General features: G+C 38.6%; 1 protein-coding gene across 3 annotated transcripts in view; it reads right to left on the reverse strand.

The window, feature by feature from the left end:
* ZDHHC20 (zinc finger DHHC-type palmitoyltransferase 20) overlaps positions 1 to 16,361 on the reverse strand; it is a 71,073-nt gene extending 54,712 nt beyond the window's left edge. The window contains exon 1 of one of the 3 annotated variants that reach the window (XM_044249407.1): positions 16,120 to 16,357. In XM_044249407.1, coding sequence (XP_044105342.1) covers positions 16,120 to 16,237 — 118 coding nt within the window. In that variant the 5' untranslated portion in view covers positions 16,238 to 16,357. Of the gene's footprint in view, positions 1 to 16,119 lie in introns of all 3 variants that reach the window. The other 2 variants (XM_044249406.1, XM_044249408.1) reach the window with 2 other exon arrangements.
* Between the last annotated feature and the right edge of the window lie 204 nt (positions 16,362 to 16,565).

Here is a 16,565-nt window from a genome sequence, read left to right on the forward strand (position 1 = left end):
TCAGATGCTGAGAGAGTCTGGGGTATGAGCTATGTACTAAAGGGAAATCTAACTGCAGTGCAGGCTTATCAAAATCTTGGCCAACTTGCAGAGAGCTCTAAAGCAGCCAGGCCCCTTCTCACAGGAAGGGTGTGACCTTGGGGGTAAGTTAGTCATATTGAAAGAGCTAACAGCTAAAAGCTGTCCACTGACCATACTTGCCACAATTGAGCAGCAAGTCCTTCCTTGAAGAATCTGTGTGGTACATCTGAGTCTACCACAATACCTAATAATTACAAAGAAAAAATCATACCTTTGCAGAATGGAGAAACTTGGTAGATACCACCTGAAGTGGTGGCTGAAGTTAACAGTCCTAGAAATGGTACATTCAATGATGGAGCATTACTTTTGTGGTATTTTTGCTAAAAATGTATACTTTGAATCTAATCACGAGGAAACATCAGACAAACCTAATGTGAGAGACATTTTACATAAGAAGCCTGTACTCTTCAAAATTGTTACGGTCACAAAAAAAAAAAAAAAAAAATTGTTACGGTCACAAGAGAGAAGGCAACAATGAGGAACTCTTTCAGATTAAAGGACACTAAAAAGAGGCATGATAACTAACTGCAGTGTGTGATCACAGGCTGGACTGTGGAGCAGAAGGGATTAGTGGGGCAACTGGTAAAGTCTGAATAAGGCTTACAGATTAGAGTAGTATTTTACCAATGCTAATTTCTTGATTGTGATAATTGTACTTTGATCATATAAGAAAATGTTCTTGTTATAGACTGAATGTTTGTGTCCCCTTCCAAAATTCATATGTTAAATCCTAATGCCCAATGTGATGGTATTGAAGATGGGGCCTTTGGGAGGTGATGAGATCATGAAGGTGAAGCCTTCATGAATTGGATTAGTACCCTTTTATGAGACCTCAGAGAGATCCCCAGTCCCTTCTGCCACATGATGTTACAGTGAAAAGATGGCCATCTAAGAACCAGGAAGCGGGCCCTCACCAGACAACAAATCTGCTGGTGCCCTAATGTGGGACTTCCCAGATTCCAGGACTGTGAGAAATAAGTATCTGTTGTTTATAAGCTACTTGGTCTGTGGTATTCTTTTACAGAAGCTTGAACTGACAGACATTCTTGCTCTTGGAAAATACCACGGAGGTATTTATTGGTAAAGGGACATTATATCTGCAATTTATTCTCAAACTGTTTCAGAGAGAGAATGAATGACAAAGAATGTATACAAATAATATTAGGGAAACAGGGTGAAGGATATATGAAAAGTCTACATACTATTTTTCAAAAGTCTGAAATTATATAATTTCATTTTTTAAAGATTTTATTTATTTATCTGACAGAGAGGTCACAAGTAGGCAGAAAAGCAGGCAGAATGAGAGGGAGAAGCAGGCTCCCCGCAGAGAGCACAAGCAGGAAGAGCAGCAGAGGGAGAGGGAGAAGCAGGCTCCCTGCTGAGCAGAGAACATGATGAGGGCTCCATCCCAGGACTCTGAGATCATGACCTGAACCAAAGGTGGAGGCTTAACCCACTGAGTCACCCAGTTGCCCCTGAAATTATTTTAAAAGTTAAAAAAAAAAAGAAAAGAAGAAAAAAAAAGATTTTATCAATTTGTAGTTTATTTTTAGAATATCATATGAGGTATGGACCGGATTTTATCTCTCACCAAATATCTATTCAGTTTTTCCATCTGTTCCTCTATGATTTGAGATGCTACTTTTACTAAGTTTTAAATTTCTAAAATTACTAATTCTGGACATTCTGTTCTGTTCCATTGGCCATATGTCTGTCCACACACCATAACATACTATTGTTTTTGTAACAGACTTTATTTTTCAGAGAAGGTTTGGAGCAAAACTGAACAGAAAGTCGACAGTTCTCATAAGCCCCCAACAGTTTTAATTACACAGGTTTTGTGGTTTAAAATGTGGTAGGATAACGTTTACCTCCTTTCTGACTCCTTTTTCAGAGGTTTCCTGATTCTTTCCTGTTTATTTTTCCCTATGACTTTTAGCATCAAATTCTAGTGCCAGAAAAAGAAAACTTATTGGGAATAGAACTCATTTATACTTTACACTTGGGGAAAAGAGAAATCTTTGTAATGTTGAGTTATTCTATCCATGAACATGAAATGTGCAAGGTCTTTCTACTTGTTCAAGTCTACATTTGTGTTTTTCAAGAACGTTTTCCTCTTACAGATCTAGCATATTTCTTAAGTTTATTTTCAAGTATTTTTATCTTTTGATGTTACTGGAAACAGAGACTTTTCTTCCACCATGTTTTCAAACATTTTATTATGTATATATAGAAAGTACTGGTTTTTGTTTGCTAATTTTGTATCCTGCTTTTTGTCTGTTAATTTTACTCAATCCTTTTTGTTTAGGTATTCTGTTTATTATTGATCCTCTTGGCTTTCAAGATATACTATCACATAATCTATACACAGAAATAGCTTTCCTCCTCCCCTTTCCTTCCTAGGCTTCTAATTATTTTCTCTTGATTGAATATCATAATTGATTTTGTTAATACAGTACAAATGTTACACAGCAATGGCCATGGTAATAAGCATCTTTTGTTTCTGGTTTTAGTGGAAACTGATCAAGAATTTTGTGTGTGTGCAATTTTGTTCAAAAACCACTTATTCCTATTTTATTAAGACTTTTAAAATTAGGAATAGATGTTGGGATTTTTCAAGTACCTTTTTGTCATCTATAGAAATAATGATTTTTCTTCCATTAATAGATATAATGATGAATTAAATAACAAAAGGTTAGTAGAAGAAATCAGCTATTACCCCTCATATCTACTGGTAAAATCACTTTTTTCAGAGGCACAGTCCCTTCAGAACTGATCTGCTCCCCATTCCTCCCCAACACCACTACTGGGAGCTTTGTTCCCAAAGATCAGCAACTGTCTAAATCTAAAAGGATTTAAATGGGTATTTCATGAAAAATAGAATATCACGGCAAAAAAAAAGTTTAGAAAAGTACTAGGTTAAGCAGATTTAGATACTTAGTTATAGTAGGGCTTCTTAAAACTTGTAATATGCGTTAAATATTTAGTAACACTTAGCTAAAGACTTGTACTCTGAAAACTATTAAACACTGAAGAAAGAAATGGAAGATGACACAAAGAGAAATGGAAAGACATTCCATGTTCATGGGTCAAAAGAACAAATATTGTTAAGATGTCTATATGAGGGACTCCTGGGTGGCTCAGTCATTAAGTGTCTGCTTTCAGCTCAGGTCATGATCCCAGGTCCCGGGATTGAGCCCCACATAGGACTCCCTGCTCCCTGTCGGGCTTCCTGCTCATCAGGAAGCCTGCTTCTCCCTCTCCCACTCCCTCTGTTTGTGTTCCTTCTCTCGCGGTGTCTCCCTCTGTCAAAATAAATAAAAAATCTTTAGAAAAAAGTCTATATTACCCAAAGCAATCTACGCATTTAATGCAACCCCTATCAAAATATCAAGGGCATTTTTCACAGAGCTAGAACAAACAATCCTAAAATTTGTATGGAAGGAACTACAAAAGATCCCAAATAGCCAAAATAATCTTGAAAAAGAAAAACAAAAGGTATCACAATTCCAGACTTTAAGTTATATTACAAAGCTGTAGTGATCAAAACAGTATAGTACTGGCCTAAAAACAGACATATTGATCAATGGGAAAAAAATACAGGGTCCAGAAATAAACTCATTATTATATGGCCAATTAATCTTTAACAAAGCAGAGAAGAATATCCAATGGGAAATAATCCATCCAGCAAATGATATTGGAAAAACTAGACAGCCACATGCAAAAGAATGAAACTGGACCACTTTATTTCATCATAAACAGAAATAAACTTGAACTGAATTAAATACATAAATGCTGAGACCTGAAACCATAAAAATCCTAGAAGAGAGCACAGGCAGTAAACCTCTTTGACATTGGCCATAGCAACTTCTTACTAGATAGGTCTCTTGAGACAAGGGAAACAAAAGCAAAAATAAACTATTAACTAAAAGGACTTCATCAAAATAAAAAGCTTCTGCACAGCAAAGGAAACAACCAATAAAACTAAAAGACAACCTACTGAATGGGAGATGTTCACGCATGATATATCCAATAACAAGTTAGTATCCAAAATATATAAAGAACTTCTATAACTCGACACCAAAAAGACACATAGTACAGTTAAAAATGGGGAGAAGACATGAACAGACCAACAGACACACAAAAATATGCTTAACATCATTCATCATCAGGGAAATGCAAATCAAAACCACAATGGATATCACCTTGCACCTTCAGAGTGGCTAAAACAAAAAACTCAAGAAACAACAAGTGTTGGTGAGGATGCAGAGAAAAAGGAACCTTTGTACACTGTGGGAATGCAAACTGGTGTAGCCCCCAGGGAAGACAGTATGGAGATTCCTCAAAAAATTAAAAATAGAACTCTATGATCCAGGAATCACACTGCTGGGTATTCACTCAAAAAACATGAGAACACTAATTTGAAGGGATATATGCACTCTTGTTTATTGCAGCATTATTTACAGTAGCTAAAGTATAGAAGTAGCCCAAGTGTAAACAGATGAACAGATAAAGAAGATGTGATATATATTTACAACAGAATATTATTCAGGCATAAAGAAGAATGAAATCTCGCCATTTGCAACAACAAGAATGTATCTACAAATTATAGTGCTAAGTGAAATAAGCCAGCCAGAGAAAGACAAATACCATATGGTTTTACTCATATGTGGAATTTAAGAAACAAAACAAATGAACAAAGCGGGGCAGGGAGACAAACCGAAAAACTGGCTCTTAACTACAGAGAACAAACTTTGACAGTTACCAGAGGTGAGGTGGGTGTGGTGGATGGGTGAAATCAGCAAAGGGGATTAAGAGTACACTTATCTTGATGATGTAATACATGAAACTGTTGAATCACTATATTGTACACCTGAAACTAACATAACACTATATGTTGATTACACTAGAATTTAAAAATAAAATGTACTATGCAAATGAACACTATAATACTAAAAATAGGGACTACTATAGGAAGTCTAAATGCATTTGACCATGCACATTTATACATCTTTGTATTCCTAGTGTCAAATACAGCACCCAGAACATTGTAAGCACAAAGCAGGGTAGGGAGAAAAGTGAAAGAGGAAGTACTTATTTTATTTACATGGCATAGCTGGAAAAGCCTCTCTGACAGTTGAGTATTTTAAAAGAAATCTAGGTGGAGAGAACTAGCCATGTGGAATCTGAGAGGTAACCAAGTCCTTGAGTGGGACCATGCATGGCCTGATAGAGGAAAAGCAAGGTGGCCTGTTGGGCTGTAGCACAGTTGACAAAGGAAGAGATGAATCAAAATTAGTGGCAGATCAGAGTATATTTAGGGCTTTAGAGATTGCAGAAAGAACTATGGATTTCATTAGGAGCAAAGAGGAAAGCCACTGGAGGGTGCTGTAGAGAGGAGTAATAATCTTATCTCGGATTTTAAAAGATGCTTGCTGCATTTTCGGGACACAATATACTGTTAGGAAGCTACCACATATGTGTACATGGTATTTGTCATGGCCATGACCCCCACTTCTCCTTTTTAAATACTTGCAAAAAGTATACGAGTTATCCACAGAAAAATAAGAACCACACAGGAAGAAGAAAAAAAAAACAGTATAAATTCACACTAGTGACGTATCCAATCAACATATGCAATAACATTTTGGTGTTATTATTTCCATCAGGTTCTGATGATACCCTTTTCATGTAATTTAAACAATAATGTTTCAAAAGCTTCCCTGAAGACTTCACAGTTAATAAGCTCATATTTATTTTTACATGTTGTTCAATTAGTAGGTTAATAAAAATTACTCCTCCTATGATTTCAATTGGGTGGGCCTAAGTCCACATTAATAAGTATAATGAAGCATGGGAAAGAGTGAGAAAACGCAGAAAACAGAAATGTTTTTAAAACAATTTTAGGGCTGCTTGGGTGGCTCAGTTGGTTAGGCATCTGCCTTTAGTCGGGTCATAGTCTCAGGGTCCTGGGCTCAAGCCCCATATGGGGCTCCCTGCACAGCGGGGAGTCTGCTTCTCCCTCTCCTTCTGCCCAACCCGGCTTCCCCACACCCCTACTCACTCTCTCTCTCATTCACTCTCTCTCTCAAACAAATAAAATCTTTTAAAAAATAAAAAAAAATAAAAACAATTTTAAACAATCTTTAGCATCAAGGAATATGGATCTCTATTTTAGAGAAATCTATTCTCCATAAAACTATAATCACCATTATTTGTGACCTACTATTTCAGTTAAGTGTAGGTGCCCATCTGCTTAAGATGATGTGCTGCATATTTCAGCAATACCTAAATCTGTTTAGCTTATATGCTTATAAGAATAGTGTCAGGTGTTAATCTTCTTAAAATCCCACATCATGTGAAGCCCTCCCTCCCTCAAACAACATACTCTCCCACACACATAATCTGAACACAACCAGCAGCTCATGCAAAATAGGCACATGCTTTTGCAATATGATCTCCAAATACAGTCAATTAAGAATATACTTTAAGAAAAAAAAAGACTGAATGAGAATATGCTTTCATTCACTAAAGACAGGAAGGGAAGGTTTAAAAACAAACTAGGAATTAAAAATAAAGAAACAAACAAAGAAAACTCCTACCAAAAAAAAAAAAAAAAAGAAGAAGAAGACAAGAAAAAATATGCTAGTGGCCATTTAAATCTTCTTCCCATCTCCAGTAATATTTGAAAGCCTACTCTGCTAAAAACTTTATTTTGTAAGACAGGTATTATTTCATTTTATAGCACGGAAACAAGTTAAGAGAGATTAAATAGTTTATGAAGATCAATCAACAAGTATTAAAATACAGCCAAGAGGCCATTGTGACAACTGTAGAAACAAAGGAAGATTGGAGAGGAAATTATGTCAGAGAAGTAATGAGGGGAGGAGGTCATGGTAAGCACTGTAGGTGTTCCACTGAAGAAGACAGGAAGCCAGCCAAGGTTTTCAGAAGAGGAATGACCAATCTGGTACTGATTTTAAAGGGAACTATTCTGGCTGCTCTAGGGAAAGGGTACAGGGTAAGGATGGGGGTGGAGTGGGTTAGGAGAAACAAAATATAAGACTATAGTACTACAATGATATAATGTGATAACCACCCCAACTCAGTGACTTTAAACAACCACCAAGTATTATTTCTTGTAATTGTCTGGGTCAGCAGTTCAGACTACGATAAGCTGGACTGTTTTTCTAACTATAGTCAAATGGCAGCACAACTGGGGCAGGAGACTCTAAGATGGCCTCATTCACATATAAGGGGCTTTGGCACTTAGCTTGTCTTACTGGGTGTCTCTCTCCGTAGGTCTATCTGGACTCCCTTACGTAGCAACTGGTTTCAAGAGTTAAGGCCAAAGCTCCATGCTATATCTTAAGGCCTAGGCTCCAGATCTCACCCATCTATTCTATTGATCAAAGCAAGTACAAGGCCAACTCAGATTCACTGGGTGGGCAAAAAGACTTCCTGTCTTGATGGGAGGAAGTACAAACTATTGTGGTTACGTTTCTCAGTCTGTGCCACAAGACAGAGATTATAGTGGCTTGAATGAATATAGTTGCCATGGTGGTGGCGAGCAGCTGGATTTAATGCCAGGATTTCTTGATTAATTGGTAATGAGAAGATTTTTCAACCAAGAAACTAGGAGGATGAAACTCATTTACTGAGTTGGAGTAGGAGGTAGTGGGGGGGTGGGCAAAGAGAAAAATAATTCAGGAGTTTTTGTTTTGGACATGGTAAGTTTGAGATGCCTATTAGAAATCCAAGTACAGATATCAAATAGAGGCTTAATCTGGAGTTTAGCTTGCTGTATCTTCACCACAAAATAGAAGAGGCCAGGGGAAAAGGAAACCTTTATTTGTATCACTAGGACAAAATGGTCTTCTTCCAAATAGTCTGCCATGGTTCCTAACTTGTCCAGCCCTTTTTCCTTCATATATTTTTGTATTATAAGAAATAGTGAAGACCCAAAGAGGGTTCAGTTTATATGGAAGAAAATATAAGAGCTCTTTTTGTTCACTTGGGTTGGATTTTTGGGTATTTATTTATAGAGCTCTCTCAGACCAGTTTGCTTTCTGGTATCAAAAGAAAATAATATAAGAACAGGTTAATTCAACAGCAGTCAAAAGAAAAAATATCTGTCCTTTAGGAAAAAAAAAAGGAAAGAAGGCTGGGATAATTATAGAATGCAATTAAAGGGTTTATAGGGCACAATAGCTTTCAAAGGCAAGTTATATAGAAAATTACTATACTCCAGCATCTGAAAACAGATAGGAAATAACAAAATAAGAAGGTTTTTAAACAATATCCTAACTCACATCTTAATTTTTCCTATAATTATGTCAACCACTGGGGATGAGATATAGGGAACCAGATTTTTTTTTTCTAAATAGTATCAGTACAATTTCAAAGAATCATTGTTTCATCCAAAACAAAGACTCCATAACCAATAAGCAAGATCATCTAGTCTTTAACCCTGAAGACTACTGACATATATGTCTGGTAATCATAATTCAATACTGTTATTGTGGATGTTTGTTCTAACATATTCAAACTCACAAGTGAGTTTATGACTATATGATTCTATTCAATTCAACACCTATTAATTGAATGCTCTTAGGAATTAGACTCTCTAGTAGATGCAAATTTGAACAAGACCCAAACATACTGAAATCTTAGAAGCAGGATTTTTCAAATACTTAAATGTGATATAACAAAATAGTACATAATTATTATTTACATTCTAATTCAGTGCACAAATGGTTTGTGAAGGCTTACTAAAAATAATATTTTTTTAAAAGATTTTATTTATTTATTTGACAGAGAGAGACAGCGAGAGAGGTAATACAAGTGGGAGAGGGAGAGGCAAGCTTCCTGCTGAGCAGGGAGCCCAATGCGAGGCTGGATCCCAGGACCCTGGAATCATGAACTGAGCTGAAGACAGAAGCCTAATAACTAGCCACCCAAGAGCCCCTAGAAATAAGATTCTTAAGTAAAGCTATAAATATATTTTACAAACATAAAAATACAAAATAGATGTGAAGTAGAGAATAAGGGGAGAAATACCAATGCATGCTACAAAACAGAGAAACCTCAAAAACATGTAAAAGACACCAAACACAAAAGACCATTTACTGTATGACTCCATGTACATGAGATGTCCAAGAAAGGCATACAGATACAGAACACAGATTAGATGTTGCCTGGGGCTGGGAATACGAATTAATCATTATTAGGCATGAGGGATCCGATAAAGGTGACTGAAATGTTCTAAAAATGAATAGTATTGTAACAGCACAACTTTGTAAGTTCACTGGAAACTACTGCACTGTGTATCTCAAATGAGTGAATTTTATGATATGTGAATTATACACTATAAAGTTTTTTTAAAAAGATAATATAAAAATGTTTATAAACATACAAAAGCTGAAATAATTTATCACCAACTGACATGCCTTATAATAAATGTTAAAGAAAGCCCTCAGGCAGAGGGAAATGACATGAGAAGGAAATCTGGATCTATAAAATAAGAAAAATACCAGAAATGGTAACAACATTAAGTAAATATATAAGATTTGTCTTCATATTATTTAAATCTTTTAAAAAGATAACAAATGGTTTAAACAAATAGCAATACAGTGAGCTTTACAATATAAAAAATGCATAATAATCAGCATATAAGACTTGGAGAGAAGAATTGGAAAAGTGCTTTTATAAGGTACTATATGCGAAGTAGTGTATCACTTGAAGATAGATTATGATAGATTAAAGATGTAATCTATAAACTCAAGTAAATCACTAAAATAACAGAGTTACAACTAATAAGCCAATAAAGGTGAGAAAACAGAATCATAAAACCTAACTTTATCAATAATTACATTAAATATAAACAGTCAAGCACTTCAATTAAAAGAGATTATGCTAGGGGGCACCTGGGTGGCTCAGTGGGTTAAGCCGCTGCCTTCGGCTCAGGTCATGATCTCAGTGTCCTGGGATCGAGTCCCACATCGGGCTCTCTGCTCAGCAGGGAGCCTGCTTCCTCCTCTCTCTCTGCCTGCCTCTCTGCCTACTTGTGATCTCTCTCTGTCAAATAAATAAATAAAATCTTTAAAAAAAAAAAGAGATTATGCTATAATTGATAATACAGTTGTATATTTGAAAGTTGCTGAGAGTAAATCTTCAAAGTTTTCAACACAAGGAAAAAAATCATGAAACTATGTGTGGTTAATGGATGTTAACCAGACTTATGTGGTGATTATTTTATTTAATTATGCCAAGTATATTTATGAATTAAATTACCGTGTTGTACACTTGAAACTAATATGTTATATGTCAATTATAACTCAATAAACAAAAAAAAAAACAAAAAAAGGAAAAAAAAAAGCCACAGAGTTTTCAGACTGAATTTAAAAAGCAAGACCTAACTATAGGCTGCTTATGAGTTTTTTCTATTAAATGTTTGAAAAATCTGTTTGTGAAGCTACCAGGGCCTGCTGTTGTCCTCAACAAAAAAAAAAAAAAAAAAAAAAAGTTTTTTGAATTACCAACTGAATTTCTTTATTAAGAATAGAGTTATTAATATTTTATAATTTTCATGTTGTTTTTTGCTTTTGTTTTTAAAGTAGGTTCCATGCCCAGCTTGAGTTTAATATAGGGCTGAACTCACAACCCTGAGATCAAGACCTGAGCTGAGACGAACATTTGGATGCTTAATTGATTGAGCCACCTAGGTGCCCCAAGAGATGCATTTTAAATATAAAGATACAAAAAAGTTAAAATAAAAGGACAGAGAAAGACCTTCCATGCTAACAGTAATCAAAAGGAAGATTAGTGGACATGTTAGTATCTGCCAAACTAGATTTCAAAGCAAATAATATCACCAGGGATAAGAAAGTCATTTCATAATAACAAAGGGTCAATTCACCAAGAGAACACTATAATCCTAAACACTGTAAGTTCTTAATTGCAGAGCTACAAAATGCATGAAGCAAAAACTGACAGAACTACAAAGAGAAAGACACAACTCCATAATTATAATCATACGTCTCCCAAAAACTGACCGATAGAACAAACAGAAAATCAGTAAGGTGCCTGGGTGGCTCAAGTTAGTTAAGCATCTGCCTTTGGCTCAGGTCATGATCCCGGGATCCTGGGACTGAGCCCAGCATCAGGCTCCCTGCTCTGGGGGAAACTGCTTCTCCCTCTCTCTCTGCCCTTCCCCCCTGCCACTCCACCCCCTGCTCATGCTCTCCCAAATAAATAAATAAATAAATAAAATCCTAAAATAGAAAAGAAAATCATCAAGAACATAGGAATCTTGTACAACACTGTCATCCAACTTGCCTTGACATCTATGGCACATTATGACATAACAGAAACTCTACCCAACAACAAATAGCAAAATACATCGCTGAATACAACAGAATACATTTTTCTCAAATACACATGAAATGCTTCTACTACAGACCACATTTCAGGCCGTCAAACAAGTCCTTTCAAATGTACTCATTTAAAATTTAGGGGTGCCTGGGTGGCTCAGTTGTTAAGTGTCTACCTTTGGCTCAGGTCATGATTGGGCTCCATGTTTGGCAGGCCTGCTTCTCCCTCTCCTCCTCTCCCTACTTGTATTCCCTCCCTTGCTGTGTCTCTGTCAAATAAAATCGTTAACAAAAAATTTACTCATTTAAAGGACTCAAGTCAGGGGCGCCTGGGTGGCTCAGTGGGTTAAGCCGCTGCCTTCGGCTCAGGTCATGATCTCAGAGCCCTGGGATCGAGCCCCGCATCGGGCTCTCTGCTCAGCGGGGAGCCTGCTTCCTCCCCTCTCTCTGCCTGTTTCTCTGCCTGCTTGTAATCTCTGTCTGTCACATAAATAAATAAAATCTTAAAAAAAAAAAAAAAGGACTCAAGTCATGCAACATTATCTGACCACATAGAATTAAATTCAAAATCAGTACCAAAATGGTATCTGGAAAATCCTCTGATAACTGCAAATTAACATACTACTAAAATAACCCACAGGTCAAAGACGAAATCCAAAATGAATTTAGAACATAATTTTAATTGAATGAAACTAAAAAACATGTGATGGGATGTGAATAAAGCTGTATTTACGAGTAAATTTGTAGGACTAAACACAAGAAAGGACTCAAATCTGTGACTTCAGTTTCCACATTAAGAAACTAGAAAAAGAGTAAATTAAACCCAAAGTAAAAGAAGGAAAGAAACAATAATTATCAGACAAGAAATCAGTAAAAAGGAAAACAAAATAATAGAGAAAAATCAATGAGGGACACCTGGGTGGCTCAGTTGTTAAGCATCTGCCTTAGGTTCCAGTTGTAATACCAGCCCCATACTGGGCTCCCGGCTCAGCAGAAAGCCTGCAACTCCCTCTTCCACTCCCCCTGCTTGTGTTCCCTCTCCAGCTGTCCCTGTCAAATAAATAAAATCTTAAAATCTTAAAAAAAAAAAGAAAAGAAAAGAAAAGAAAAATCAATGAAATCAAAAGCTGGTTGTTTTGAAACCAATAAAAATCACTGGAATCAACTCTAGCAAGACACTGTGCTCAACGCTGATATTTAAGCTATTTATCCTGTCTCATTCTAAATTTGAAGAAATTATGAAGGAGACACAGGAATATTAGCTATATGGCCTCAGTGGTCATACTTCCACTCTACATGTCTCTCTGAAGAGATGAGGCATATCCATCCATAGGCAAACCACATAACTCCTTCACACAACAGTTTTCTCAGAAGTAAAATAAATGGATTAGATCATCTCTAAAATCTTTTGGGCTCTAAGATCCTCTACATGTCAAATAAGAGGTACACATCTACTACTGACAACTCTAAATAACCTGAAGAAGACGTCCTGATGAAAACCTGAGGGGCGCCTGGGTGGCTCAGTGGGTTAAAGTCTCTGCCTTCAGTTCAGGTCATGATCCCAGGATCCCGAGATTGAGCCCCGCATTGGGCTCTCTGCTCAGCAAGGAGCCTGCTTCCTCCTCTTTTTCTGCCTGCTTGTGATCTCTGTCTGTCAAATATATAAATAAAGTCTTTATTTTTTTATATATATATTAAGATTTTATTTATTTATCCGACAGAGAGAAATCACAAGCAGGCAGAGAAGCAGGCAGAGAGAGAGGGGGAAGCAGGCTCCTAGCTGAGCAGAGAGCCTGATGTGGGGCTCGATCCCAGGACCCTGGGGTCATAACTTGGGCTGATGGCAGAGGCTTAACCCGCTGAGCCACCACCCAGGCACCCCTAAATAAAGTCTTAAACAAAAACAAAAACAAAACCCTGAATTTAGCACTTTCCCCAAAATAACCATCTTGACCAAAGTGTAAAAGTTGGTCAATCAACCCATAAATTTGCATGTTTCAATAGCAATCTCGGGAGAAAATCAAAATCTGTGTTATGAAAAGATAAACATATAAAAGCACCTTAAAGGACACTTTTATTATGAAAGTGAATGAGCCTTGGGGTGCCTGGGTGGCTCAGTGGGTTAAAGCCTCTGCCTTTGGCTCGGGTCATGATCCCAAGGTCCTGGGATCTGAGCCCCGCATTGAGCCCTCTTTGCCTGCCTCTATGACTACTTGTGATCTCTGTCAAATAAGTAAATAAAACCTTTAAAAAAAAAAAAAAGAGAGAAGAAAAGAAAGTGAATGAGCCTTTATGCTGATTCATACAGTCCAGTAATACTGCAGACTTCCAAATTTTCCCTAGTTAACCTCAGATAACTTAGAAGTATTAAGTGAAGGCCCTATCTAAGACCTTTTTACTACTAAATATTTTAAAATTCTGTCAAGCATTGGGCCTTAATTGTTGCAGAATGTTTTAATTTAATGAAATCCTGGGGTATGATCTCTAAAGGATGGGCCTAATGCCTAACTGAAGTCATGATCTCCAAAAAGGGGAACCACCTAACCCCACCTATTACCCACCTCCAATCATGGAACAAACAATTACAGTTCCAGTGACTCACTAAAAGTTACATGTATAGTGTAAAGATATGGGTAACAGTGTAATAGCCACTCAATAATTGTGTGATCTAACAAGGACCTATTTGATCAGAGTCTCATTTCCTACATCTGTAGAAGATACCTATGCTCCAAGATATGAGGATTAAAGAAAAGAATGAATAAAATGTCCCCTCCATCCCCACTAGCACACAGCACTTCCATATTCATATTCATTTCCCTTAGGTTTAACCTCACCTTTTGATTTTTGACAAAAACCTTCTATAGGTTAGGCTGTGCAATTTCAACATAAACACACATTTTTAGTGTTTCTTCAGAAGCTTTATTTCAAAACCACTGTGTAATTAAGATAGAGTAGGAACAGTCTTCCAAATTAAATAAGACTGAGACAACTTTTGTAATAAATACCCACTTCAGAGTAAATAAAATCAAGTACCATCATGAAATGATGAGAATCGTATGATGACTATCATTTTTTGGAAGCAACTTCAAGAAATACTTAAATCTAGTCAATTTTCATTGATTCAAACATTATTCAATAACTTTCAACAGATTAGCTCCACTCTTATGTGGAAATGTATTCCACAACTAATTTATTCTGGGCCTATTTGCTGGGATAGTTTTCCTTAAAATTAAATATCCTATAGGTACAATATAATTTTCTTGAAGGTGATTATTTTCATTTGAAAACCTCTCCTCAAACGTTCTGAGCCAAAGCATTCTCTTTCATGTGCAGAACTGTTTTAACCATGTCTTTGACAGTTGTACAAATCCAGAGCCACCTACAACTGGAGAAGTCCAGATTCTGCCACTTGCAAGTGGAGTGGGTGGCAAACTACTTTTCATTTCATATTATCAGTATCCATATACCTCTGGTGGCTCTTTTTTTTTTTTTTTTTTTAAGTGTATATAACAAGCGTCCTTTAGAGAACAGTGGCCTGGAGACTAAAACTAGATCATTCTGGGATACCAAGGGACTGCTTTTACAAACACCACTTACCATTTGGTTCTCAACTGACAGGAAGATCTACACAGAAGTGGAAGGCTAGAATAACCCTAAAACAGCTGCACACTCAAAGCCTATGAACAATTAACTTAAGGCAGAGCAACCAATCACTATCACAAACAAAGCAGGAGCCCTCAAACAATGTTTTGAGGACAACCAATTTCCTTCAATCTCAACGGCTATGTATTCAAATCAGTATCTTAAGTCTTTGAAGTGTACTGTGGTGTTACTCCTTTCTTACTCCAGGGAACCTGGTGAGAAACTGAATTGGCAGTCACGAAAATAAAACAAAACCTTAAAATCAGAGGATGAAAGAAATATAAACCTCCATAATAATAGCCACGATAAAAAGAGAATCGGCCTTTGATGAGTGAGAATAGGCCATCTCACTCATTCTTTCGGTGTTAAAATAACATTTTGTATAAGTTACTGGATTCAGACTTGAAAGAAATGAACTTGAAAATGGGTCAGTGCCACCAAACATCAGAAGCGGGCGCTCATCTGTCTTCTATGGCTAACATGCCGTCAGGACGAGACAACGAAAAGACCACCTGCCTTCCCCCACCCACCAGCCGGCTCTTCAGGTAACACGCTTTTCTTCTCACGCTGTTGAGGCAATCTAGGAGGAACAGATTTCTTTATTTTAACACATTAACAAAGCAAAGAATGCAACACACACACACACACACACAACTTCTACGAGGCTCGTCTCCTCCGTTCGAGGACAACTCGTCTCAAAGCATTCCACCTCAGAAGAACGAGACGCCCGCGGGGAGCCGCAGACCCCAGGACGCTATCACCGCCTTGCTCTGCTGGGACCTCGGCCCGAGCAGCGCGGCTCTGCGCGGGGTGTAGCGTACGCCCGAAGGCCGGGCCGGGCCGGGCCGGGCCGCGCCGCGCCGCACGGCACCGCACCGCACCACCGTGACAAAGCCAGGAGCGCGGCGGCCTGCTTCCCCCCGGGCCTGTGCCAGACCCCCGCGGCCCGGCAAGGGCAGACGCAGGCCGGCGGGGCGCAGAGGCCCGGCCTTCCGCCCGGCCCCGGCCCCCTCCTGGTACTCACACACGCACAGCTCCACCACGTACGCGTAGTAGGACCAGACGACCACGAAGGTGATGAAGAGCACCGGCACCCAACCCACGCTGCGCTGGCAACAGCGCCAGAATGTCCACGGCGCCATGTTCCGCTGGCGGCTGCTGCACCCAGCGCCCCACTGAAGAGGGGAGCGCCAGGCGCCCGGCGGCGGCGGCGGCAGCGACTCCGGCGCTCGGGGCCGCTCCTCGCCCAGGTGCCCCGCCTCCGAGACGGAGCCCGCGGAAGAGAAGATGGGAGTCCCCCTCACGACTCCTCCCCTCGCCGCGCCGGGCCACGTCCCGCCCCGGCCCTGCATCCCACCGCCCCCCACCCTCCCCCCACGCCCACGCCCTCCCCGCCTCCGCCCGCCGCAGCCCGCGCCGCGCCTCCGGGGGCGGGGCCCGGGCGTGGGGGCGGGGCTTCCGTTGGGAACT

Source organism: Neovison vison, chromosome 5, assembly GCF_020171115.1.
Source record: "Neovison vison isolate M4711 chromosome 5, ASM_NN_V1, whole genome shotgun sequence".
NCBI lineage: Eukaryota > Metazoa > Chordata > Mammalia > Carnivora > Mustelidae > Neogale > Neogale vison.